The sequence below is a fragment of the Salvia miltiorrhiza genome, chromosome 6 (genome assembly GCF_028751815.1).
Source record: "Salvia miltiorrhiza cultivar Shanhuang (shh) chromosome 6, IMPLAD_Smil_shh, whole genome shotgun sequence".
Classification (NCBI taxonomy): Eukaryota; Viridiplantae; Streptophyta; class Magnoliopsida; order Lamiales; family Lamiaceae; genus Salvia; species Salvia miltiorrhiza.
The window spans coordinates 29,922,964-29,949,103 of NC_080392.1; the positions used below are offsets into that span (position 1 = coordinate 29,922,964).

General features: G+C 38.8%; 1 protein-coding gene and 2 long non-coding RNA genes across 3 annotated transcripts; all 3 read left to right on the top strand.

Annotated features, from left to right (window-relative positions):
• Positions 1-42: 42 nt before the first annotated feature.
• Positions 43-1,446, top strand: LOC130990739 (proline-rich receptor-like protein kinase PERK14). Its single transcript, XM_057914968.1, has 3 exons — positions 43-422; positions 498-1,180; positions 1,415-1,446. Exons 2-3 carry the CDS (start codon positions 499-501, stop codon positions 1,444-1,446), a joined length of 714 nt encoding a protein of 237 aa, XP_057770951.1. The 5' UTR covers positions 43-422; position 498.
• An 8,612-nt stretch (positions 1,447-10,058) lies between these two features.
• LOC130989066 (uncharacterized) lies at positions 10,059-10,808 on the top strand. Its single transcript, XR_009090441.1, has 2 exons — positions 10,059-10,126; positions 10,636-10,808. It is a non-coding gene; the product is annotated as an uncharacterized LOC130989066 (long non-coding RNA).
• An 8,557-nt stretch (positions 10,809-19,365) lies between these two features.
• Positions 19,366-20,688, top strand: LOC130989051 (uncharacterized). Its single transcript, XR_009090427.1, has 2 exons — positions 19,366-19,877; positions 20,397-20,688. It is a non-coding gene; the product is annotated as an uncharacterized LOC130989051 (long non-coding RNA).
• Positions 20,689-26,140: the final 5,452 nt, after the last annotated feature.

The window sequence follows — 26,140 nt, forward strand, 5'->3', positions numbered from 1 at the left end:
AATAGTCGTATCGATACTCGTACCCCACTATCACTAGTGTCGGGAATCGGGCTGCGACAGGGTGGTATCAGAGCAGGTCATCTGCTCTGAGTCTATTGCTTGACTGAGTTGAACCTTTGATTACTGGTATCTTTTTAACTTGAGTACTAGTCTAATTTGAATTCTTAGGCTAGTTTGAGAGAGTCAGTTTGAAACGAAACCCCAGCACCCCATCTCCTCCGGCTTAACGAGGTAAGAGGTTGATGTTGTTTTTTATTGCTTTTCTGTTAAAAGCTGAGTTTGGGTTACTAATGAGTTATGAATTGTTTTGATGACGGAATTATTTGAGATGATGGAATCTGATATGAGGCAGTTGATGTGGAATATGAGGAGGAATGTTGAGGCTAGTATAGCCGATGCCCCACCGTACCAAACGAGGACGAGTATGTTGTTGATTGAGATGTACCAAGTAAGTTTCGTCATCCATTTTCTAATGGATATGATGTTTTATATTACAGGATGCCGAGTCATATCGAGACAGCGATGCAGCGATGGTTCAGGGAGTATATCCCGGACGAGGATGACACCTTGGGTGAACTTCTGGCACACTATCACCGACGATGGAGGAGGGCTATTCCCTATGGGATCGATGGCGCGGAGGCCATTACGCTTTTGATTCCACTACTGCCACCTTTGTGGCGAGACTGGGCGACATCTTTAGTGCCCCAGTACGTAGATACTACCTGGTTGGAGGGCATCAGGTACGGAGACCTTAGTGGCTTCATCGCGACGCTGAGCCACCGTTATTTTGCTCATGGCGATCCGCCTTCACCGCCGTATGGAGAGCTTGAGGGACCAGCCCAGGGAAGGGAGCTAGTTGTTGTGCCTCCACCTCTCGAGGAGCCGTTTCTGATGGCACCTCTACCCCCAGCTGATCCGATTTCAGTTTCTCTCGAGTCTGATGATCCAGAGCCGATGGTTTTCGAGCCGTACTCACCTGGGATTGAGCGTGATCCGTTTGCGTTTGTATCACTTATTCCTTCTCCCAGTGCTGATTTCCCGCCTTGGGATTTGACACCGGCGACGACACCGTTGCCATTGCCACCTGTTGAGTCGACACAGCCGATTGTTTCTACTGAGTCTGAGACGCGGCATGTTCCTTCCGATCCATATCCGAGGGTTGCCCCGCTGCCTGAGCTTGGCACTTTGGCCTTCCAGACATACATGCACCCGATTCTATATTCACCGTACCGAGACGCTCAGGAGGGAGGATCTCGGCCGGCACGCTCCGATAGTGATGAGGAGGACCCCGAGGAGGAGACTCCAGAGATGACGGTCGGCTATGGTTGGACTCAGCCACTGCAGCGTCAGACTACTGCCGATGGAGTTGATACGTGGATACCTATTCCTGAGACACCTGTCTATACTCCGATAGTGGATGAGTCAGATTATGACAGCCCGTATTGATTGAGGCGACGAGCTGGATCTCGAGAGATGATGCCTAGTGATTACGTATGTCTTGTAGACGCGTATATATGTATAGGTGCATAGTTGTTATATATATATATAGGTAGAGAAGCATAGTATAGTGTGTATGTGTGTATAGCCTAGATCTATATATGCTTAGTATGTATGATGCTTGTATAGCCAGAGCATCATTTTGGAGTTAGGAGTTTTGTGCATAAGACTTTACTTTTGTAAAAGACCTCGAGAGAGAGGCAATTTTCCATATATATATATATACAAGAGATGTTTATGATTAGTGAGTTTCACTATCTTTAGCAGAGCTTTGAGAATGATGATGATGCTGATGCATGATGAAAAATGAGAAATAGAGATTGATGAGAATTTCGAACGATGATAGACGAGAAATAGACTGGATGAGAGTTTTGAGAACTTTGAGATCACAAATGAGATATAGAAGTGAAATGAGAAACGAGGATTTGTATTTTGTAAAGACGAACGGTTAGTTTAGAGATCGATAGTTATATAACTCTTTTTCCTTTTGTAGTATACCCCCGAAAAGAAGAGGGAACCAAGCATAAACCGAGAAGAAGATGAAGAAGATGAAGAAAAGGAACAGAGAAACCAACCGTTGAGATAATACGACGAGAGTTAGAGTTTTCATCGCGATTTAGGGACACGACCCTAATAGGACGAACGTGTTATGGAGACTTCATGGGATGCATAGATACTATTGACCAATAGTACTTTGAAATAGAGGTACTTTCATCGGGACCGCGCGTTTCATCGCTAGAGTAGTCATGAGAGTAGACTTATTGAGTCCCTATCCCGCTTGGTCGTATTTAAATTTTTCTGCATCCATTTGAATTCCAACAGGAGATGAACTATTTCCTATTGAGAAAATTTTTCCAGATCCACTGTGTTTGAACCTGAGCCGTTTGTGTTGGAAATCCTTGCCCCTTGCTTAACAGTGGACAATTTATTCATTTTCCACTTAGTGGATTGTTTCTACCTCCAGTATTGATTTATTTCTATCATATCATATCTCAGTTTTTGTTCTAGATTTTGTTCTAGCTTTTGATCTTGCCTTAATTGTAACTTCTTCATTATCCTTGAAATAGCACTGGCTATTATGGAATCATTCCATTACTTGAGCTCGTCTTGTTCAAAATCAAGAATTTTTATTCATCACATCCTATTACCCTACCACATCCGACAAGAATTTGGAATGTCTAGGTAACTAGGATGGTATAACAATAAGAGTGTTTGGAAGAAACACGATATATAGGAGCAGCCATAGAATATAATTATTACGGGACGAGCACAACTTTTCGATTATGGATTTTCTTATATTAGCCAAGTATGCAACAAGCTAACAAATTCGAGGACGAGAAGAAGTGATGCTAAGCCAGAATAGGCAATAGCAGGTTCAAGAAGATCGAGATGATGGGTTAGAGCAGATAATGTTTTCCACGATAGTAGACTGGGATGACGACTAGTATAGATGTAGCATCGTCGTAGTATTAGGGGATGTTTTATTTTCGTTACGCCCCGCAATTAGTAAGAGTTCTCGAAAGAGAAAATTTTCTTATATGTCTATATGACGATGACCAGAGAGTCTCTATGCTTGAGTAGAGTTTTGAGCTAATGTTGCATTGATAGACATGAAATATGTCTTTGACGATGAGTTATGAGAATTGAGAAAATAGTATGATGTTGAGTAAGAGTCTTATGATTCGTGAGTTATGAGAATTAGTTCTAAGGTTGATATATGTTCCCTTAGACTTTTACCGAGAAAGAGAAACCGATCGAAGAAAGAAATAGAGTTGATGATATGAGATAAGGTAATAAAACCGTAGCTGAATACGAACGTCAGTTTCGCGACTTGGATCGGTATGCCACATATCGAGAAGAGATGAACGAGAAGATGTCAGAATTGTTTCGATCAGATTTGAAATAAGAGGTACGAGACGATTTAACGAGTCAGAGTGCGGTTATGTGTACTGAAGCAGTAAATAGAGCATTTGATATGGAACTGGCAATACAGCCAAAGAACGTGATTTAAGCTTCAGCACCCCGAACGAATTTAAGCACGAAAACGTGCAATCCATCCTTTCCTGGATGCGGGCAAGAAGAAAAGAGAAATTGGGACGACCGAAGTCAAGATCCCAAAAAGCCGTGGCAGAGTCAGAACGCGCCACCACAATATCAGAACTGAGACAAACAGCCTTATGTTGGCCCAACTGCCCCAGAAGCAGTAAACTTTCAAGGACCGCGAGGGTTATCGCCTTGTCGAAGAGAAATAAATTACATCTGAGAGAATGCAAGATGAGACAGAATAGCTGTTACACCTGCGGAAGGGTCGGGCACTACTCGAAACAGTGTTCGAATCGTCAGCAAAGTGGAAGCGGAGGACGACCAAGTCAGTTTCGGCCGCAACTCAAAGCAATGGAGGGAATCCTATCGCCACCTCTACCATAGCGACAACAGCCAGCCTATCGACCACATTGATCAAGAAGGCAACTACCAGCCCCGCAGGCGAATCAACCGCATCATCAGAGACTGTTCGCGTTTGAGTAGAAAGCACCAGACAAGAATAGAAGAATTTTGTCAGATATAGGCGAGTTGAAAGATGTGCCCATAGTATGTTTGTTCGACACTGAACATAGGGCTTGCTCCACAACCTCTAAAGAGTAGCCACACCATAGGCAGAGTTACTACGGTTTCATCCGTATGCCCTAATTTAGAATTCGAGTTAAAATCGATTAAGCTCGAGGCTAGAAGCCTAAGATTGATGCCTATGTGGCACTTGGATATAAATTGTGGGAACGGATTGGTAATAGAAAAACCATGCAAGGATACAATGTAAGGAGAGACGGATGTCTTTTCAGCCATTTGGCTAAGAACCTACTTCCTTCTCTGAGATTGAGAGAAAATGGAAGAAGACGCCGACCATCTCGGCACTGCAAGCAAGAAATCTCTTGCAAAGAAAAGATACAACCGCGTACGTTATATTTTTGAACCAGAGAGATGAATTCAAGGCAAACGTTGACGACGTGCCAGATGTGCGAGAGTATACAGACATTTTTCCTGAAACTTTACCGGGATTACCCCAGATCGACAGCTTGAGTTTACGATCGAGTTAGAGCCTAGCGCCGTACCTACGTCGAAAGCGCCGTACAGAATGGCCCCCGCTGAGTTGCAAGAGTTGAAGCTGTAACTACAAGAACTTCTAGATATGGGTTTCATTCGACCCAGTGTTTCCCCGTGGGGAGCACCAGTTCTTTTTGTTAAAAGAAGAATGGAAACTTGAGGTTGTGTATCGACTGTTGAGAGTTGAACAAAGTGACGTTAAAGAATAAGTATCCGTTACCCTGGATCGATGATCTGTTCGATCGACTACAAGGAGCGAGCACTTTTTCAAAAATTGACTTGAGAACGGGATACCATCAGCTAAAGATACGATCGGAAGATATTCCGAGGACGGCATTTCGTACAAGATACGGACACTATGAGTTTATAGTAATTCCTTTCGATTTGACGAATGCTCCGGCAATATTCATGGATCTCATAAATCGCATTTCCGCGAATACTTAGACAAGTTCGTGTTAGTCTTTATAGACGATATCGTGATTTACTCGAAGAGTAAACGAGAACACGAAGAACGTTTGAGGATCATGTTGGAGAGATTACAAGCTGAAAAGCTTTATGCGAAGTTAGCAAATGCGAGTTTTGGGGTGGAGGAAATCAATTTTCTCGCCCATATTGTTTCTGCGAGAGGAATCGAAATGGACCCAGCGAAAGTCCAAGCGGTACAGGAGCGGAGATCGCCAACCACACCGCACGAGATTCGCAGTTTTCTGGGATTAGCAGGATACTATCGATGTTTTATTAGCGGCTTTTCGAAAATCGCTAAGCCATTGACGCACCTGCTAAAGAAAGAAGTCAAGTTCGTTTGGACGGACGAAGGCGAGCGGAGTTTTCAAAAGCTGAAGAAAAGGCTTATTATTGCACCAGTGTTAGCTATTCCAAAAAGCGGATCAAGAGTATGCAGTTCATACTGATGCATCGAAAAATGGTCCAAGATGTGCACTGATACAAGAGTGAAAAGTTATAGCGTATGCTTCACGACAACTGAGACCGCATGAAGTGATTTATCCAACGCATGATTTAGAATTAGCAGCCGTAGTGCATGCTTTGAAGATCTGGAGACACCATCTCTACGGAGTACGGTGTGAGATATACACCGATCATGAGAGTCTCAAATATTTCTTTGAGCAAAACGATCTGAACATACGACGAAGAAGATGGCTAGAGTTGATGAAGGACTACGATTGTGGAATAAATTATCACCCTGGAAAAGCTAACGTTGTAACCGACGCATTGAGCAGAAAGAATCAGGGAGAGTTAGGATTTCTCCTTACACGAGAAGTGAACCCAATCAAGGAATTCGAGAAGATGAATTAGGAGGTAGAGATACCACCACCAACGACAGAAATAATAATTTCTGCACTGAGCATTACACCTGACTTACGATCGAGAATAGTCACAGCTCAGAGAGAGAATGAGAAGATGGAAAGATTTCGAATGAAGATTCGAATCGAGAAAATAGAGAATTATCAAGAGGCGACAGATAATGCCATTTTAGTTTTAAGAGAGCGACTGTGTGTGCCTGATAAAGAAGAGCTGAGAAACGAAATTTCGAGAGAAGCTCATGATACCCCTTACACCGCACATGCGAAAAGTATAAAAATGTGCCAAAACTGAAACGACGCTTTGATAGGAGAATAAGAAGCGAGAGAGGGCATCTTCCGTAGAAAGATGTTTGACGTGTTAACACATGAAGGCGCCACTTTGGCAACCTTATACAATTATATCTATTAAAGACTTCCACAATAGAAGTGAGACCACTTAGCCATGAGTTATGGCAATCGATTAGCAAAATCGAGAAAAGAAAACTCAACAATTGAGTAATCACTGATAGATTCTTTTGACGTTAGAAATGATGTTTGTGTAGGTTTTTCCCTATCTCGGGGAGCATGTTATTTTCGAGTTAACAAGAACTCAAACCGAGATATATAGGACCTTATGATGTATTAGAGTAAGTAGGCCACGTAGCCTATAAGCTAGCGTTGCCTCTGAGCTTCGCGAACGTCCATGACGTTTTCCATGTTTCTCAATTGAGAAAGCACGTGTTTGATCCAAAACACGTCATCCATTAAGAAGAAGTGTCCCTGGAACCAGATTTGGGCCATGAAGAGAGACCTGATGCTATGCTGGACTGGAAGATCCAATAATTGAGGGACGAATCGATTCCTTTGATGAAAATCCAATGGAGATATTATAGTCAAGAAGAATCAACATGGGAAGTTGAAGAGAAGATGAAAGAGAAGTACCCAGAGCTTTTTCCCGAAGAAGAATAACTCAAATTTCGGGACGAAATTTTTTTAAGGGGGGTGGGATGTAGCACCCCGTACTTTTCCTCATGTTGTGAGATAGTGTCTTAACACTAATAAGAGTACCGAGATGTCGAAATACGAGACTACTTTTTTTTATGAGTAGATAAGACAGATTGTCTTTTAAATAGAGATACGAGAGAGTAAACCGATGATAGAGTTAGAATGATGAGATTTGAGAAATGAGTTGAGATGGAGATGCTGATTGAATTGAGCTGAGATTTTATATTATTTCCAACTACCGGGGATAGAATTACCGGATACCGAATTATCAGAGACTGACTGTCCTATTAAGAAAATAGGAATATTGAGTTGGAAATAGAGTCGAGGAAGAAAGAGTGAGAATCTTTGATAAATAGAGTCGGTTAGAGAAACGTCTAACTTATCTGAGTCTGCCGACTGTTTTGATGTGATGTTATGTGAATTTACGTGACTGAGTGATTATGTGATTTTGTGACGTGTGTCATTATGACCGAGTTATTATGATTTTTATTCGAGACCTTAGCATTTGGAATTTTGTTTAAGTTTCCAAAGCAAGTATGGTTTATTTTTATCGAGAAATCGAATGATGCCGGTTTATGAAAATTTTTCCGAGCATAATTTTTTTTAAATTATTTTTCTTCCTACGAAGAGGAATATTATATATATGTGAGTGCACTAATATGAGTGCTATAATTATTATTTTTGGTCACATGAATAATTATACTATGGTACTTTATTAATGAGTAATATTTCCATAGTTATTGTGATTATTAATTGATCACCCTTCTCACACTTTATTTTAATTTCTCTACCATATGATAAATTCCCACATTTTGCCAAGTGTAGAGATTGAGAGAGTAGAGATTTAGAGAGTAGAGATTAAGAGAGTGTAGAGATTTAGAGAGAGAGAGATCAAGGCATTAATGCCAAATATTCTATAAGATTCACAAATCTTCCAAAGATTAGCCAAATCCAAGCATATCTTGCAAAATCCTCTCTCACTCCTCACTCCCTCATTTTCGATCACCACCATCTCTCCTTCATCTCTCATATTTCCTCCATTGTCAACCATTGGAGAGACCTCCGAAGCTTCACCAAAATATGCCAAACACATAAATCACCAACAAAATTCCACCTAAACACCTCCTATCAACTTGAATCCAAGGAAATCCTTGAAGATTGGCTTCAAGACTAGTGAGAGAAAGTTTGTTTGTTGGTGAAAAACTTGAGTAAGTGATCTCTATATTCATAGATTAAACTTGTATGATGATATATATGAGTATATTTGAAGGATTGAAGCAAGAAAATCACCCCCTCTTTTATTCTTCAAGATTTTCGAAAATTTGGGTGTTCTACCCTTCAAAAAATTTTCTTCTTCTTTCCTTGAATAGAAGTGAGAAAAATGATCTATGTGATGTTTGGTAATGATTTGTGTGTGTTTTGAAAAGCTATGCTTTGTGATGTAAAAATTTGGTTGAGTTAGTTTACCCCAATTTGGGAATTTTTGAGTTGATGATCAAGGTGATGGATTGATGATGTATATGAGTCCATGAGATGTATATGATGATGATTGATGGAGTAAATTGGGTATATGATGTCAAATGATGATTTTGATATGAGTTAGTTTACTAAAATTAGGGCTATGTGTATCTATGCTCTAATTTGTAAATGGATGGAGTATATGTGAGTTTATATGATTAAAATTGATAGATATATGATGAGATTAAAGATCCATGTGAGTTTATAAAATTTCAAAGAGTTAGTTTAATAAAAATTGGACTTTCTTGTCTATGTGCTTAATAAGTGATTTGGCTTAAGATATGTGTGATTGAACATGATGTTAGTGTTTTAATATGTTTGAATAAGTCTTTTCTAAGCTAAGTAAAATTTGGACTTAGTTTAGTTTGAAGGAGTTTTTGAGTTCTCATATGATGTGGGGTTAACGAATGATAAAATGAGGTCAAATTGATTTATGATCATTTTGTGAAGTTGTCATGTTTTTGTTGAGAGTTTATGTGAATATATGAGTTTTTATTAAAGTTTGGTTGGTATGATTATAGGGGATTGATGTGTATAAAATGAGTTATATGAAGTATGAGGTCATTTTGAATGATTGAGTGTTTTTAAGCATGAAATTGAGAAGAGGATTTACTTGATACGTTGTAGAAACGTTTTCCTTGAGATTTGAGTTAAGATGTAAAAGAGGAGAGTTAATTTGAGTATGATGAGTATTTTAAATGTTTTTGAATGTTTTTTAGTGTTATATGTGTTTAAAATGAGCTTTGATTGGTTTTCTTTGAAGGAATGTTGAATTGAGCATTTAAGAGTTTGAGATGAGTTTTTGGTGATTTTTCGTTGGCTACTGACCTACTGTGATCGACGGGTTGTCGATGTCTAATGGCTTTGAAAAATTTACAGAATGTCCCTACATGAGTCGTGAGCATACCGGTAAAATGTCAAGTCATTTGGACTTGATATACTATTTGTATAAAATGCAAAACCAAATCTGCACATTTCTACCGGGAATTTCAGAGAACAGGGGACAAATTCATTCATTTCAGTAGCTTCCTGTATGATCTAGATTTCCAAATGTTTATGGTATCAACCTTACTGTATGGGCTAGATATCCACCAAATTTGAGCTCAGTTTGACAACGTTTACTATTTTTCAAAAATCAATGTTTCCGATTGCTCAAAACTACCGAATATGGTAGACCATGGTAAAAACGCCATATCTCCCAAACCACTTGGAGTTCCTGACTCTACTGTTTTTTAAATGAAACTAGACTCAAATACCTTTCTTTTGGTATGAGTCTGGAGTCCAGAGGATGTCGGAGTCAGAACGTGTTAAATTTTGAAGTTGAGTCAGTGGGAAAACAGAGCATGTTTTGTTGATGTTTGCTTGTATTTTCTTATGTGCCTTATGTGTTTATGTTGCCTAAGTGTTTGAATGAGATTAGACGAGTCTTATATGAGAGATGAATCGAGACTTAGAACCATGATTTTCTTGAAACCTATCCTTGGACTTAAGGATTTGAAATGAGTGAAGAGTTTATGTAGAGTTGGTTAAGGAGATAGAATATAATGTAGAGCATGAGTTAAGGCATGAGTTTTCGTCGTTAAGTTCTAATCGAGATTCATTTTCTGACATGAACCTTCGATGATAACGATGATCCCTGAAGACACAAGCAGAGCAAGGAAGTAAGTAACTCCGCTTTGACGGGAGTTTTTGAGTAAGGTCTTCAGGTGGGCAATATTTTGAGTATATGTTTATCATATGAGCTTTCTAAAATGATGTAATGATGTTATGAGCTTATCAAATGTTTTGAGATAAATGATGTTTGAGAACTGTTTGACTTGCCAATTTTTGATGTTGAGCTTGTGTGTTACCCTCTACTGATGAGACGAATTCGGTCTTGCCACAAGCGGGATTTTGTGCACAGAGGTGACTGTGAGCCGTCTTCGGGTCGGCCGGTCACGGTACTAGAGAGGGAGGCCTACTTCTCAGTACCTTTGATGATGAGTAGTGGATGTGGTACATACATGATGAATGTTTAAACTGCGCAGTTACTTATTTATGATGTTGATTATGAAAACTGCATGCACAGATTCTTCGATACTAACTTATTTTTCTGTGTATTGCTGAGATGTGGCAAGCTTCAGACTTATAGCTCTAAGAGCAACTTTCTTGTTTTTCGGCGTTTGCCCACTGAGTATTATATACTCACGCCCTGCATATATTTCTAAATGTGCAGGCTAAGCAAGGAGTGAGATTGGTCTGGTGCTGGTGGGGGATCGTTAGATGACGTATTTGCTTTATCGTATTTCCTTTTTATCGATAAAGTCTTGATGTGAAGTTACTTTGAATATGAATCAAGTAATATACTCACGGTTGTGTGTCTCCATACATGTAACCGGTTCGCCTTTTGCTGCGACACTCTGCATTTTATGTTTCCTTATGAAAAATGAGCGATACCCGTTTTGTTTTTGATTTTGAAATTCCTGATAATTAAAAAGTTATAACGACATCGACGAAATTACCCTTGGGTTCATTTATGATAATTTCCTTAACACCTTTTGATGCAAGCTTCCGCTTGATGTTCGACCTATTCTTCTTATCTTTTATTCTTTTAAAAATAGTCGTATCGATACTCGTACCCCACTATCACTAGTGTCGGGAATCGGGCTGCGACAAAAATATTCCGAAAACGGCATTTCGTACGAGATACAGACACTATGAGTTTATAATAATGTATTTCAGTTTGACGAATGCCCCGACAGTATTCATGGATCCCATGAACCGTGTTTTTCACGAATACCTAGATAAGATCGCGTTAGAGAGATTGTGAGTCGAGAAGTTTTATGCGAGTTTTGGCTTAAAGAAGTCAATTTTCTTGGCCATAGTGTTTTGCAAGAGGAATAGACGTAGACCCAGCGAAAGTTCAAGCGGTACAGGAGTGGAGATCGTCAACCACATCGCATGAAATCCGCAGTTTTCTGGAATTAGCAGGGTATTATCGATGTTTTATTTACGGCTTTTCGAAAATCGCTAAGCCATTGACGTACTTGCTAAAGAAAGAAGTCAAGTTCGTTTGGACGGACGAATGCGAGCGAAGTTTTCAAAAGCTGAAGAAGAGGCTTACTATTGCCCCAGCTTAGCTGTTCCGAAAGCGGATCAAGAGTATGCAGTTTATACTGAGGCATCGAAAAATAGTCCAAGATGTGCACTAAAGCAAGAGTGAAAAGTTATAGCGCATGCTTCGCGACAACAGAGACCACACGAGATGAGTTATCTAACGCATGATTTAGAATTAGCAGCCGTAGTGCATGCTTTAAAGATCTGAAGACACCATCTCTATGGAGTACGGTGTGAGATATACACCGATCATAAAAGTCTCAAATACTTATTTGAGCAAAAAGATCTGAACATGCGACAAAAAAGATGGTTAGAGTTAGTGAAGAATTACGATTGTGGAATAAATTATCACCCTTGAAAGGCTAACGTTGTAACTGACGCGTTAAACAGAGAGAATTAGGGAGAGTTGGGATTTCTCCTTACTCGAGAAGAGAACCTAATCAAGGAATTAGAGAAGATGAATTGGAAGGTAGTAATACCACCACAAACGACAGAAATAGTAATTTCTGCACTGAACGTTACGCCTGACTTACGATCAAGAATAGTCACAGCATAGAGAGAAGATGAGAAGATAGAAAGTTTGCGAATAAAGATTCGAACCAAGAGAGTAGAGAATTATCAAGAGACGGCAGATAATGCCATTTTGTTTAAAGAGAGAGTGTGTGTGCCTGATAAAGAAGAGTCGAAGAACGAAATCACGAGCGAAGCTCATGATACCCTTTACACCGCGCATGCGGAAAGTATGAAAACGTGCCAAGACTGAAACGACGCTTGAATACGAGAATAAGAAGCGAGAGATGACATCTTTCGTAGAAGAATGTTTGACGTGTTAACACTTGAAGGCGCCACTTTGGCAACCTTATACGACTTACACTCATTAGAGATTTCCACAATAGAAGTGGAACCACATAGCCATGAATTATGGCATCGATTAGCAAAAATCGAGAGAAGAAAATCCAACAGTTGAGTAATCACTGTTAGATTCTTTTGACGTTAGAAACGATGTTTGTGTAAGTTTTCCCCATCTCAAGGAGTATGTTATTTTCGAGTTAAAGAAAAACTTAAACCGAGATATATAGGACCTTATGATATATTAGAGTAAGTAGGCCATGTAGCTTATAAACTAGCGTTGCCTCCGAGCTTCGCGAACGTCTATGACGTTTTCCATGTTTCTCAATTGAGAAAGTACGTGTTTGATCCAAAACACGTCATCCATCAAGAAGAAGTGTCCCTGGAACCAGATTTGAGCTATGAAGAGAGACCTGATGCTATTCTGGACCGGAAGATCCAACAATTGAGGAACAAGTCGATTCCTTTGGTGAAAATTCAATGGAGACATCACAGTCAAGAAGAATCAATATGGGAAGTTGAAGAGAAGATGAAAGAGAAGTACCCAGAGCTTTTTCCCGAAGGTGTATAACTCAAATTTCGGGACGAAATTTTTTTTAAGGGGGGTGGGATGTAACACCCCGTACTTTTCCCTATGTTGAGAAATAGTGTCTTAACACTAATGAGAGTATTGAGATGTCGAAATACGAGACTTTTTTTTATGAGCATATAAGACAGATTGTCTTTAAATAGAGTTATGAGGGAATAAACCAATGATAGAGTTAGAGTGAAGAGATTCGAGAAATGAGTTGAGATAGAGATGCTGATTGAATTGAGCTGAGATTTTATTTTATTTCCAACTACCGGGAATAGAATTACCGGATACCGAATTATCAGAGTTTGACTGTCCTATTAAGAAAATAGGAATAATGAGTTGGAAATAGAGTCGAGGAAGTAAGAGTGAGAACCTTGATGAAAAGAGTCGGTCATAGAGACGTCTAGTTGTTTGTATTTGCCGACTGCTTTGATGTGATGTTATGTGATTTTACGTGACTGATTGATTATATGATTTTCGTTACTTGTGTCTTTATGAGCAAGTTATTATGATTTTTTATTTGAGACTTTAGCACTTGGAATTTTGATTAAGTTTCAAAAGCAAGTGCGGTTTATTTTTACCGAGAAATTGAATGATGCCGGTTTATGGAAATTTTTCCAAAGCATAATATTTTTAAATTATTTATCTTATGATGAGGAATATTATAATCAAGTGAGTGCACTAATATTAGTGCTATATTATTTTATTTGATCCCATGAATAATTATGCTATGGTATTTTATTATGAGTAATATTTCCATAATTATTGTGATGATTATTTAATCACCCTTCTTACATTAATATTTTAATTTTCCCAGCATGTGACTTATTACCAAAATTTACCAAGTGTAGAGATTGAGAGTGTAGAGATTAGAGAGAGAGATTAGGCATTTAATGCCATATATTCTTTAAGATCTCAAATCTTCACTAAGATCACCATATCAATTCATATCTAACAAAATCCTCTCTCTCACTCCTTCATCCTCACCAATTCGACTCTCTCTCTCTCCTTCATCTCTCATCTTCCTCCATTAACATCCATGGTAGAACCTTCCGAAGCTTCCAAAAATTATACAAAACATATCAATCCACTCCAAAACCTTGCCTAAACACCTTCAATCTCGTTGGATTCAAGAAGATCATTGAAGATTGCTTCCAAGGCTAGAGAGAGAAAGTGTGATTGTTGGTGTAAAGTTTGGGTAAGTGATGTATAAATTCATAGATATGACTTGTATGAGGTTGTATGTGAGTATTCTTGAGAGATTGAAGCAAGAAATCACCCCTCCCTTATTTTTGAAATTTTCGATCAAATGGGTCTTCAACCCTTCAAAAAAAGTTTTTTCTTCTTTCCTTGATTTGGGGTGAGAAAAGTGATCTATGTGATGTTTGGTGATGATTGATGTGTGTTTTGAAAAACTATGCTTTGAGATGTAAAAATCGGATGAGTTTAGTTTACCCCAATTTGGGAATTTTTGAGTTGATGATTAAAGTGATAAATTGATGATGAAGATGAGTCCATGAGATGTATATGATGATGATTGATGGAGTAATTTGAGTATATGATGTCAATTGATGATTTTGATATGAGTTAGTTTAATAAAATTAGGGATATGTGTATCTATGCTCTAATTGGTAAATTGATGGATTATATGTGAGATAAATGGGTTAAGATTGATAGATCTATGATGAGATTAAAGATCCATGTGTGTTTATAAAATTTCAAGGAGTTTAGTTTAATAAAAATTAGGAGATTAAAGATCCATGTGTCGATTAAGTGATTTAACTTAAGATATATGTTTCTGAGCATGATAGTAGTGTTTTATTATGTTTGATTAAGTCTATCGTAAGCTAAGTAAAATTTGGACTTAGTTTAGTTTGAATGAGTTTTTGAGTTTTCATATTTTGAGAAGTCAATGAGTGATAAAATGAGGTCTAATTGATTTATGATCATTATGTGAACGTTTGTCATGCTTTTGTTAAGAGTTTGCGTTGATACATGAGTTATCATTAGAGTTTAGTTTACATGATAAAAAGGGGAATTATATGTGTAAAATGAGTTATATGAGGTATGAGGTCATTAATGAATGATGGAGTAATTTTTAGCATGAGAATGAAAAGAGAATTGAATTGATGCGTTCGTTGAAACGTTTCCCTTGAGATTTGAGTTAAAATATAAAAGAGGAGAGTTAATTTGAGTATGATGAGTTTTATAATGTGTTTGAATATTTGTGAGTGTTATATGTGTTTAAAATGAGCTTTGATTGGTTTTCTTTGAAGGAATGTTGAGTTGAGCATTTAAGAGTTTGAGATGAGATTTTGGTGATTTTCGTAGGCCTACTGACCTACTGTGATCGACAGTTTGTCAATGTCAAAAAGCTTTAAAAATTTTATAGAAAGTCTCTAAATGAGTCTTGAGCACCCCTGCAAATGTTCAAGTCATTTGGACTTCGTTTACTATTTTTATAAAATACAAAACCTAAACTGCACATTTCTACCGACAATTTCAGAGAACAAGGGAAATAGTCATTCTTTTCAATAGCTTCCTGTGTTATCTAGCTTTCCAAATTTTTATGGTATTAACCTTTTGGTGTTAGCTAGATATCCACCAAATGTGAGCCCAGTTTGACATCATTTACTATTTTTCAAAAATCAAAGTTTTCGATTGCTCAAAACTGCCGAATATGGTAGATCGTGGTACAAACGTCATAACTCCCAAACCACTTGGAGTTTTCGACTCTACTTTTTTTTTATATGAAACTAGACTCGAAGCCCTTTCTTTTGGTATGCGTCTCGAGTCCAGGGGATGTCGGAGTCAGAACAGGTTAATTTTTGAAGTTGAGTCAGTGTATAAACAGAGCATGTTTTGATGATGTTTGATTGTATTTTCTTATGTGCCTTACGTGTTTGTGTTGCCTATGTGTTTGAGTGAAAATTAGACGAGTCTTATATGAGAGATAAATCGAGACTTAGAACCATGATTTTCTTGAAACCTATCCTTGAGCTTAAGGATTTGAGATGAGTGGAGAGTCTATATAGAGTTGAATAAGGAGATAGAATATGAGATAGAGCAAGAGTTAAGGCATGAGATTTGTTAATGAGTTTCTAATCGAGATTCATTTTATGACATGAACCTTCGATGATGATGATGATCCCTGAAGACACGAGCAGAGCAATGAAGTAAGTAACTCCGCTTTGACGGGAGATTTTGAGTAAGGTCTTCAGGTGGGCAATATTTTGAGTATATGTTTATCATATGAGCTTTCTAAAATGATTTGATGATGTTATGAGATTAACAAATGTTTTGAGATAAATGATGTTTGAGAACTGTTTGACTTGCCAATTTTTGATGTTGAGCTTGTATGTTACCCTCTACTGATGAGATGAGACGAATTCGGTCCTGCCACAAGCGGGATTTTGTGCACAGAGGTGACTGTGAGCCGTCTTCGGGTCGGCCGGTCACGGTACTTGAGAGGGAGGCCTACTTCTCAGTACCTTAATTATAATGATGAGTTGTAGATGCGGTACATACATGTCGATTACTTTGTCTGCAGACACTTATTTATGATGTTGATTATGAAAACTGCATGCACAGATTCATTTATGCTGACTTATTTCTGTGTATTGCTGAGATGTGGCAAGCTTCAAACTTATAGCTCTAAGAGCACTTTCCTTGTTTTTCTGTAACACCCCGTACTTTTCCTATGTTGTGAGATAGTGTCTTAACACTATTGAGAGTACTGAGATGTCGAATTACGAGACTACTTTTTTTTTTTATGACCAAATAAGACTGATTATCTTTTAAATAGAAATACGAGTGAATAAACCGACGATGGAATTAGAGTGATGAGATTTGAGAAATGAGTTGAGATAGAGATGCTGATTGAATTGAGCTGAGATTTTATTTTATTTCCAACTACCGGGAATAGAGATACCGGATACTGAGATATCAGAGATTGACTGTCCTATTAAGAAAATAGGAATAATGAGTTGGAAATAGAGTCGAGAAAGAAAGAGTGAGAACCTTGATGAAAATAGTCGGTTAGAGAGAGACGTTTAGTCTGTTTGTGTTTGCCGACTGCTTTGATGTGATGTTATGTGAAATTACGTGACTGATTGATTATGTGATTTCTGTTACGTGTGTCATTATGACCAAATTATTGTGATTTTTATTTGAGACTTTAGCACTTGGAATTTTGATTAAGTTTCCAAAGCAAGTGCGGTTTATTTTTACCGAGAAATCGAATGATGCCGGTTTATGGAAATTTTTCCAAGCATAATATTTTTAAATTATTTTTCCTATGATGAGGAATATTATAATTGAGTGAGTGCACTAATATTAGTGCTATAATTATTTTATTTTGGGTCACATGAATAATTATACTATGGTACTTTATTAATGAGTAATATTTCCATAGTTTTTGTGATTATTATTTAATCACCCTTCTCACACTTTATTTTAATTCTCTCTACCATATGTTATGTGCCTAAATTTTGCTAAGTATAGAATTGAGAGAGTAGAGAGTTGAGAGTATATTATGGAGAGAGTAAGGATTGATAGTGTAGAGATTAGAGAGAGATTAGAGTGAGAGAGAGATCAAAGGCATTAATTGCCAATATTCTTTAAGATTTGCAAAATCTCTATAAGATCATCTAAATCTTGCAAATCCATTCATATCTCTCAAGCAACTCTCTCTCTCCTTCATCCTCACCAATCGGCCACCTCTCTCTCTCCTTTCTCTCTCATAATTCCTCCATTGTCAACCATTGGAGAGACCTCCGAAGCTTCACCAAAATATGCCAAACACATAAATCACCAACAAAATTCCACCTAAACACCTCCTATCAACTTGAATCCAAGGAAATCCTTGAAGATTGGCTTCAAGACTAGTGAGAGAAAGTTTGTTTGTTGGTGTAAAACTTGAGTAAGTGATCTCTATATTCATAGATTAAACTTGTATGATGATATATATGAGTATATTTGAAGGATTGAAGCAAGAAAATCACCCCCTCTTTTATTCTTCAAGATTTTCGAAAATTTGGGTGTTCTACCCTTCAAAAAATTTTCTTCTTCTTTCCTTGAATAGAAGTGAGAAAAATGATCTATGTGATGTTTGGTAATGATTTGTGTGTGTTTTGAAAAGCTATGCCTTGTGATGTAAAAATTTGGTTGAGTTAGTTTACCCCAATTTGGGAATTTTTGAGTTGATGATCAAGGTGATGGATTGATGATGTATATGAGTCCATGAGATGTATATGATGATGATTGATGGAGTAAATTGAGTATATGATGTCAAATGATGATTTTGATATGAGTTAGTTTACTAAAATTAGGGCTATGTGTATCTATGCTCTAATTTGTAAATGGATGGAGTATATGTGAGTTTAAATGACTAAAATTGATAGATATATGATGAGATTAAAGATCCATGTGAGTTTATAAAATTTCAAAGAGTTTAGTTTGGTAAAAATTAGGACTTTCTTGTCTATGTGTCTATTAAGTGATTTAGCTTAAGATATATGTTTTTGAGCATGATATTAGTGTTTTAATATGTTTGATTAAGTCTAATGTAAGCTAAGTAAAATTTGGACTTAGTTTAGTTTGAAGGAGTTTTTGAGTTCTCATATGATGTGGGGTTAACGAATGATAAAATGAGGTCAAATTGATTTATGATCATTTTGTGAAGTTGTCATGTTTTTGTTGAGAGTTTATGTGAATATATGAGTTTTTATTAAAGGTTGGTTGGTATGATTATAGGGGATTGATGTGTATAAAATGAGTTATATGAAGTATGAGGTCATTTTGAATGATTGAGTGTTTTTAAGCATGAAATTGAGAAGAGGATTTACTTGATACGTTGTAGAAACGTTTTCCTTGAGATTTGAGTTAAGATGTAAAAGAGGAGAGTTAATTTGAGTATGATGAGTATTTTAAATGTTTTTGAATGTTTTTGAGTGTTATATGTGTTTAAAATGAGCTTTGATTGGTTTTCTTTGAAGGAATGTTGAATTGAGCATTTAAGAGTTTGAGATGAGTTTTTGGTGATTTTTCGTAGGCTAGTGACCTACTGTGATCGACGGGTTGTCGATGTCTAATGGCTTTGAAAATTTTACATCATGTCCCTACATGAGTCTTAAGCATACCGGTAAAATTTCAAGTCATTTGGACTTGATTTACTATTTTTATAAAATGCAAAACCAAATCTGCACATTTCTACCGGGAATTTCAGAGAACAGGGGACAAAGTCATTCATTTCAGTAGCTTCCTGTATGATCTAGCTTTCCAAATTTTTATGGTATCAACCTTACTGTATGGTCTAGATATCCACAAAATTTGAGCTCAGTTTGACAACGTTTACTATTTTTCAAAAATCGATGTTTCCGATTGCTCAAAACTGCCGAATATGGTAGACCGTGGTAAAACGCCATATCTCCCAAACCACTTGGAGTTTCTGACTCTACTTTTTTTTAAATGAAACGAGACTCAAATACCTTTCTTTTGGTATGAGTCTGGAGTCCAGGAGATGTCGGAGTCAGAACGTGTTAAATTTTGAAGTTGAGTCAGTGGGAAAACAGGACATGATTTGTTGATGTTTGATTGTATTTTCTTATGTGCCTTATGTGTTTATGTTGCCTAAGTGTTTTAATGAGATTAGACGAGTCTTATATGAGAGATAAATCGAGACTTAGAACCATGATTTTCTTGAAACCTATCCTTGGACTTAAGGATTTGAATTGAGTGAAGAAGTTTATGTAGAGTTGATTAAGAGATAGAATATAAGATAGAGCATGAGTTAAGGCATGAGTTTTTGTCGTTGAGTTCTAATCGAGATTCATTTTATGACATGAACCTTCGATGATGACGATGATCCCTGAAGACACGAGCAGAGCAGGGAAGTAAGTAACTCCGCTTTGACGGGAGTTTTTGAGTAAGGTCTTCAGGTGGGCAATATTTTGAGATACATATATCTTTCGAGCTATCTAAAATGATTTAATGATGTTATGAGCTTATCAAATTATTTGAGATAAATGATGTTTGAGAACTGTTTGACTTGCCAATTTTTGATGTTGAGCTTGTATGTTACCCTCTACTGATGAGATGAGACGAATTCGGATCCTGCTACAAGCAGGGATTGTGTACACAGAGGTGACTGCGAGCCGTCTTCGGGTCGGCCGGTCACGGTACTTGAGAGGGAGGCCTACTTCTCAGTACCTTTGATGATGATGAGTTGTAGATGTGGTACATGCATGATGAGTACTTTGATAGCGCTATCGTTTCTTTATGATATCATGATTATGAAAACTGCATGCACAGATTCATTTAATGCTAACTTATTTCTGTGTATTGCTGAGATGTGGCAAGCTTCAAACTTATAGCTCTAAGAGCGCCTTTCTTGTTTTTCGGCGTTTGCCCACTGAGTATTATATACTCACGCCCTGCATGTATTTCTAAATGTGCAGACTAAGCGAGGAGCGAGATTGGTCTGGTGCTGGCGGGGAAATGTTGGAGGATGTATTTACTTTATCGTATTTCCATTTTGACGATAAAGTCTTGATGATTGATATACTTAAATTTTCTTTGGAAGTTAAGCAATGTACTCACGGTTATATGTCTTCATACATATAATCGGTTCGCCTTTTGCTGCGATACTCTGCATATTATGATTCCTTACGAAAAATGAGCGATACCCGTTTTGTTTTTGTTCGTGAAATTCCTGATAATTAAAAAGTTATAACGACATTGACGATTTTACCCTTGGGTTCAATTATAATGATTTCTTTAACACCTTTTGATGCGAGCTTCCGCTTGATGTTCGACCTATTCTTCTTATCTTTTATTCTTTTAAAAATAGTCGTATCGATACTCGTACCCCACTATCACTAGTGTCGGGAATCGGGCTGCGACAGGGTGGTATCAGAGCAGGTCGTCTGCTCTGAGTCTATTGCTTGACTGAGTTGAACCTTTGATTGTTTCTACTCTTTTAAAATTGAGTACTAGCCTAATTTGAATTCTTAGGCTAATTTGAGAGAGTCAGTTTGAAACGAAACCCCAGCACCCCATCTCCTCCGGCTTAACGAGGTAAGAGGTTGATGTTGTTTCTTGTTGCTTTCTTGTTGAGAGCTGAGTTTGATTCACTAATGAGTTATGTATTGTTTTAATGACGAAATTGTGTGAGATGATGAATTCTGATACGAGGCAGTTGATGTGAAATACGAGGAGAGATGTTGAGACTAGTATCTACGGGATTGACGAGGCTGAGGCCATCACTCACCTGATTCCACAGCTGCCCCTCGAGTGGCAAGACTGGGCGACTTCGCTGGTGCCGCAGTATATCAGGAGGACTGAGTTCGGGCGGTTGGTGAGCGCCAATTTTCGTGGTTTCATCGCGACGTTGAGCCACCGCTACCTTGTTTATGGCGAGCCACCTTCACCGCCGTATGGAGAGTCTGAGGGACCAGCCCAGGGAAGGGAGCTTGTTGTTGTGCCCCCACTTCCCGAGGAGCCGTTTCCGATTGCCCCTCTACCCCCAGCTGATCCGATTCCAGTTTCTTTTGAGCCTGATGTTTCAGAGCCGATGGTTTTCGAGGCGTACTCTCCAGTGGTAGAGCATGACCCGTTTGCGTTTCTATCCCTTATTCTTTTTCCCAGCGCTGAGTTACCGCCTTGGGATTTGACACTGGCAACGGCACCTTTGCCATTGCCACCTGTTGAGTCGGCATAGCCGATTGTTTCTGTTGAGCCTCATATACAGTATGTGCCCTTTGATCCTTATCCGAGGGTTGCCCCGTTGCCTGAGCCGGGCACTTTGGCTTTTCAGACGTATATACACTCGATTTTATATTCACCGTCCCGAGACGCCCATGAGGGAAGGTCTCGGCCAGTACACCTGGACAGTGATGAGGAGGACCCGGATGAGGAAACTCCAGAGATGACGGTTGGCCACGGAAGGAACCAGCCATTACAGCGTCATATTACTGCCGACAGAGTCGAGACGTGGGTACCTGTTCCCGAGGTGCCGATTTATGGTCCGATGATGGACACCGATGTCGAGGATGAGCCGAGCGACGATAGTGTCTACCGACTGATCGACGAGTACGAGAGTCAGGAGTCGGAGCCGAGCGAGGAGACGGAGCCGAGTGAGGATATGGAGGTTGACGATGCGACGAGCAGGATTTCAGAAGACGATGACTAGCGATCACGTGTATCTAGTAGACACGTACATACGTATAGATGCATAGTCGATATATACGTATATGTATATATATAGGAAGAGAGGCATAGTATAGTGTGTATGTGCATATAGTATATATCTATAGGTGCTTAGTACCTATGATGCTTGTATAGTTAGAGCATCATTATAGTGTTAGGACCTTTGTACATAGGATCCTACTTTTGTAAAAGACCTCGAGAGAGAGGCAATTTTCCTTATATATGTATATACAGAGATGTAGTTGATTAGTGAGTTTCACTATCTTTATCAGAGCTTTGAGAATGATGATGATATTGATGCTTGATGAAAAATGAGAAATAGAGTAGACGAGAATTTTGAGAACTTTGAGATCACAAATGAGATATAGAAGTGAAGTAAGAAAAACGAGGATTTGTATTTTGTAATGACGAACGGTTAGTTTAGAAGTCGATAGTTATATAACTCTTTTTCCTTTATAGTATACCTCCGAGAAGAAGAGGGAACCGAAGGAACATAAACCGAGAAGAAGATGAAGAAGAGGAGCAGAGAAACCAACCGTTGAGATAATACGACGAGAGTTAGAGTTTTCATCGCGATTTATAGACACGACCTTAATAGGACGAACGTAGTATGGAGACCTCATGGGATGCATAATACTATTGACCAATTGTACTTCGCAATAGAGGTACTTTCACCGGGACCGCGCGTATTATCGCTAGAGTAGTCATGAGGGTAGACTTATTGAGTCCCTATCCCGCTTGGTCGTATTTAAAATTTTTCTGCATCCATTTGAACTCCCACAGGAGAAGAACTATTTACTATTGAGAAAATTTTTCCGGATCCACTGTATTTGAGCCTGACCCGTTTGTGTTGGAAATTTTACCCCTTGCTTTAACAGTGGACAATATATTCATTTTCCACTTAGTGGATTGTTTCTACCTCCAGTATTGATTTATTCCTATCATATCGTATCTCAGTTTCATTCTAGATTCTGTTCTAGCTTTTGATCTTACCTTGATTTTAACTTCCTCATTATCCTTGAAATAGCACTGGCTATTATGGAATTATTCCATTACTTGAGCTCGTCTTGTTCAAGATCAGACATTTTATTCATCACATCCTATTCCCTACCACATCCGACAAGAGCTAGGAATGTCCAGGTAACTAGGATGGTATAATAAGAAGAGTGTTTGGAAGAAACACGAGTTATGGCAGCAGTCGTAGAATATATTATTACGGGACGAGCACAACTTTTCGATTATGGATTTTCTTCTATTAGCCAAGTATGTAGAAAGCTAACCAATTCGAGGATGAGAAGAAGTGATGCTAAGCCAGAATAGGCAACAGCAAATTCAAGGAGATCGAGATGACAGACTAGAGCAAATAATGTTTTCCACGATAGTAGACTGAGATGACGACTAGCATAGATGTAGCATCGTCGTAGTATTAGGGGATGTTTTATTTACGTTATGCCCCGCAATTAGTAAGAGCTCTCGAAGGAGAAAATTTCCTTATATATATGTCTATAAGACGATGACCAGAGAGTCTCTATGCTTGAGTAGAGTTTTGAGCTGATGTTGCATTGATAGACATGAAATATGTCTTTGACAATGAGTTATGAGAATTGAGAAAATAGTATGATGTTGAGTAAGAGTCTTATGATTCGTGAGTTATGAGAATTAGTTCTAAGGTTGATATATGTTCCCTTAGACTTTTACCGAGAAAGAGAAACCGACCGAAGCAAGAAATAGAGTTGATGATATGAGATAAGGTAATAAAACCGTAGCTGAATACGAACGTCAGTTTCGCGACTTGGTTCGGTATGCCACTTGTCGAGAAGAGTTGAACGAGAAGATGTTCGATCAGGCTTGAGACAAGAAGTACGAGACGATTTAACGAGTCAGAATGCGGTTATGTGTACAGAAGCATTAAATGGAGCATTTGATATAGAACTGGCAATGCAGCCAGAGAACGTGATTTGAGTTTCAGCACCCAAACGAGTTAGAGCACTCAGACGTGCAATCCATCCTTTTCTGGATGCAGGCAAGAAGAAAAGAGAAAATGGGACGACCGAAGTCAAGATCCCCAAGGAGTCGTGGCGGAGTCAAAATACGCCACCGCGACATCAGAACTGAGATGAACAGCCTTATAATTGGCCCAGCTGCCCCAGCAGCAGTTTTTCAAGGACCGCGAGGGTTATCGCTTTGTCGAAGAGCAATAAATTACGTCGGAGATAACGCAAGATGAAAAATAATAGCTGTTACACCCGTGGAAGGGTCGGACACTACTCGCATCAGTGTCCGAATCGTCAGCAAAGTGGAAGCGAAAGACGATCGAGTCAGTTTCGACCGCAACTCGAAGCAATGAAGGGAATCCTATCGCTACCTCCACCACAGCGACGACAGCCAGCCTATCGACCACGTCAGTCAGGAAGGCAACTACCAGCCCCGCAGGCAAATCAACCGCATCACCAGAGACTGTTTGCGCTTAAGTAGAAAGCACCAGACAAGAATAGAGGAATTTTGTCAAATATAGGCAAGTTGAATGATGTGCCCATAGTATTTTTGTTCGACACTGAACGTAGAGCTTGCTCCACAACCTCTAAAGAGTAACCGCACCCATAGGTAGAATTACTACGGTTTTATCCGTATGCCCTAACTTAGAATTTAAGTTAAAATCGATTAAGCTCGAGGTTAGAAACCTGAGATTGATGCCTATGTGGCACTTGGATATAATTTTGGAATGGACTGGTTAGAGGGAAAACCATGCGAAGATACAATGCAAGGAGAGACGGATATCTTTTTAGCCACCTGGCTAAGAACCTACTTCCTTCATTGGTATTGAGAGAAAATGGAAGAAGACGCCGATCATCTCGGCACTGCAAGCAAGAAATCTCTTGCGAAGAAAAGATACAACCGCGTATGTTGTATATCTGAACCAGAGAGACGAATCCTAGGCAAATGTCGATGACGCGCCAGTCGTGTGAGATTACAAAGACGTTTTCCCTGAAACTTTACCGGGATTTCCCCAGACCGACAGCTTGAGTTTACGATCGATTTAGAGCCTGGCACGGCACCGACGTCGAAAGCGTTGTACAGAATGACCCCTGCTGAGTTACAAGAGTTAAAGCTGCAACTCCAAGAACTTCTAGATATGAGTTCCTTTCGACCTAGTGTTTTTCCGTGGGGAGCACTAGTTCTTTTTGTTAAAAAGAAGGATGGAAGCTTGAGGTTGTGTATCGAATATCGAGAGTTGAACAAAGTGACGTTAAAGAATAAATATCCGTTACCCCGGATCGATGATCTATTCGATCAACTACAAGGAGCGAGCACTTTTTCAAAGTTTGACATGAGAACGGGATACCATCAGCTGAAGATATGATCGGAAGATATTTCCGAAGACGGCATCGCGTATGCATTATGGCATTACTATAAACTCAAAGATGTTTGGAAGATATGTCTTTCGGTTTGACGAACGTCCCGACAATATTCATGGATCACATGAACCGCGTTTTTCGCGAATACCTAGACAAGTTCGTGTTAGTCTTCATAGACGATATCCTGATTTACTCGAAGAGTAAACGAGAACACGAAGAGCATTTGAGGATCGTGTTGGAAAGATTACGAGTGGAAAAGCTGTATGCGAAGTTTAGCAAATGCGAGTTTTGGCTTAAACAAATCAATTTTCTCGCCCATATTGTTTCTGCGAGAGGAATTAAAGTGGACCCAGCGAAAGTCCAAGCGATACATGAGTGGAGATCGCCAACCACAATGGTCAATGCACGAGAGTCATAGTTTTCTGGGATTAGCAGGATACTATCGACGTTTTATTGAGGGCTTTTCAAAAATTGCTAAGCCATTGACGCACCTGCTGAAGAAAGAAGTCAAGTTCGTTTGAACGAACAAATGCGAGCGAAGTTTTCAGAGTTAAAGAAGAGACTTACTATTACCCCAGCTTAGCTGTTCCGAAAGCGGATAGAGAGTATGCAGTTATACTGATGCGAGAGGAAAAAGT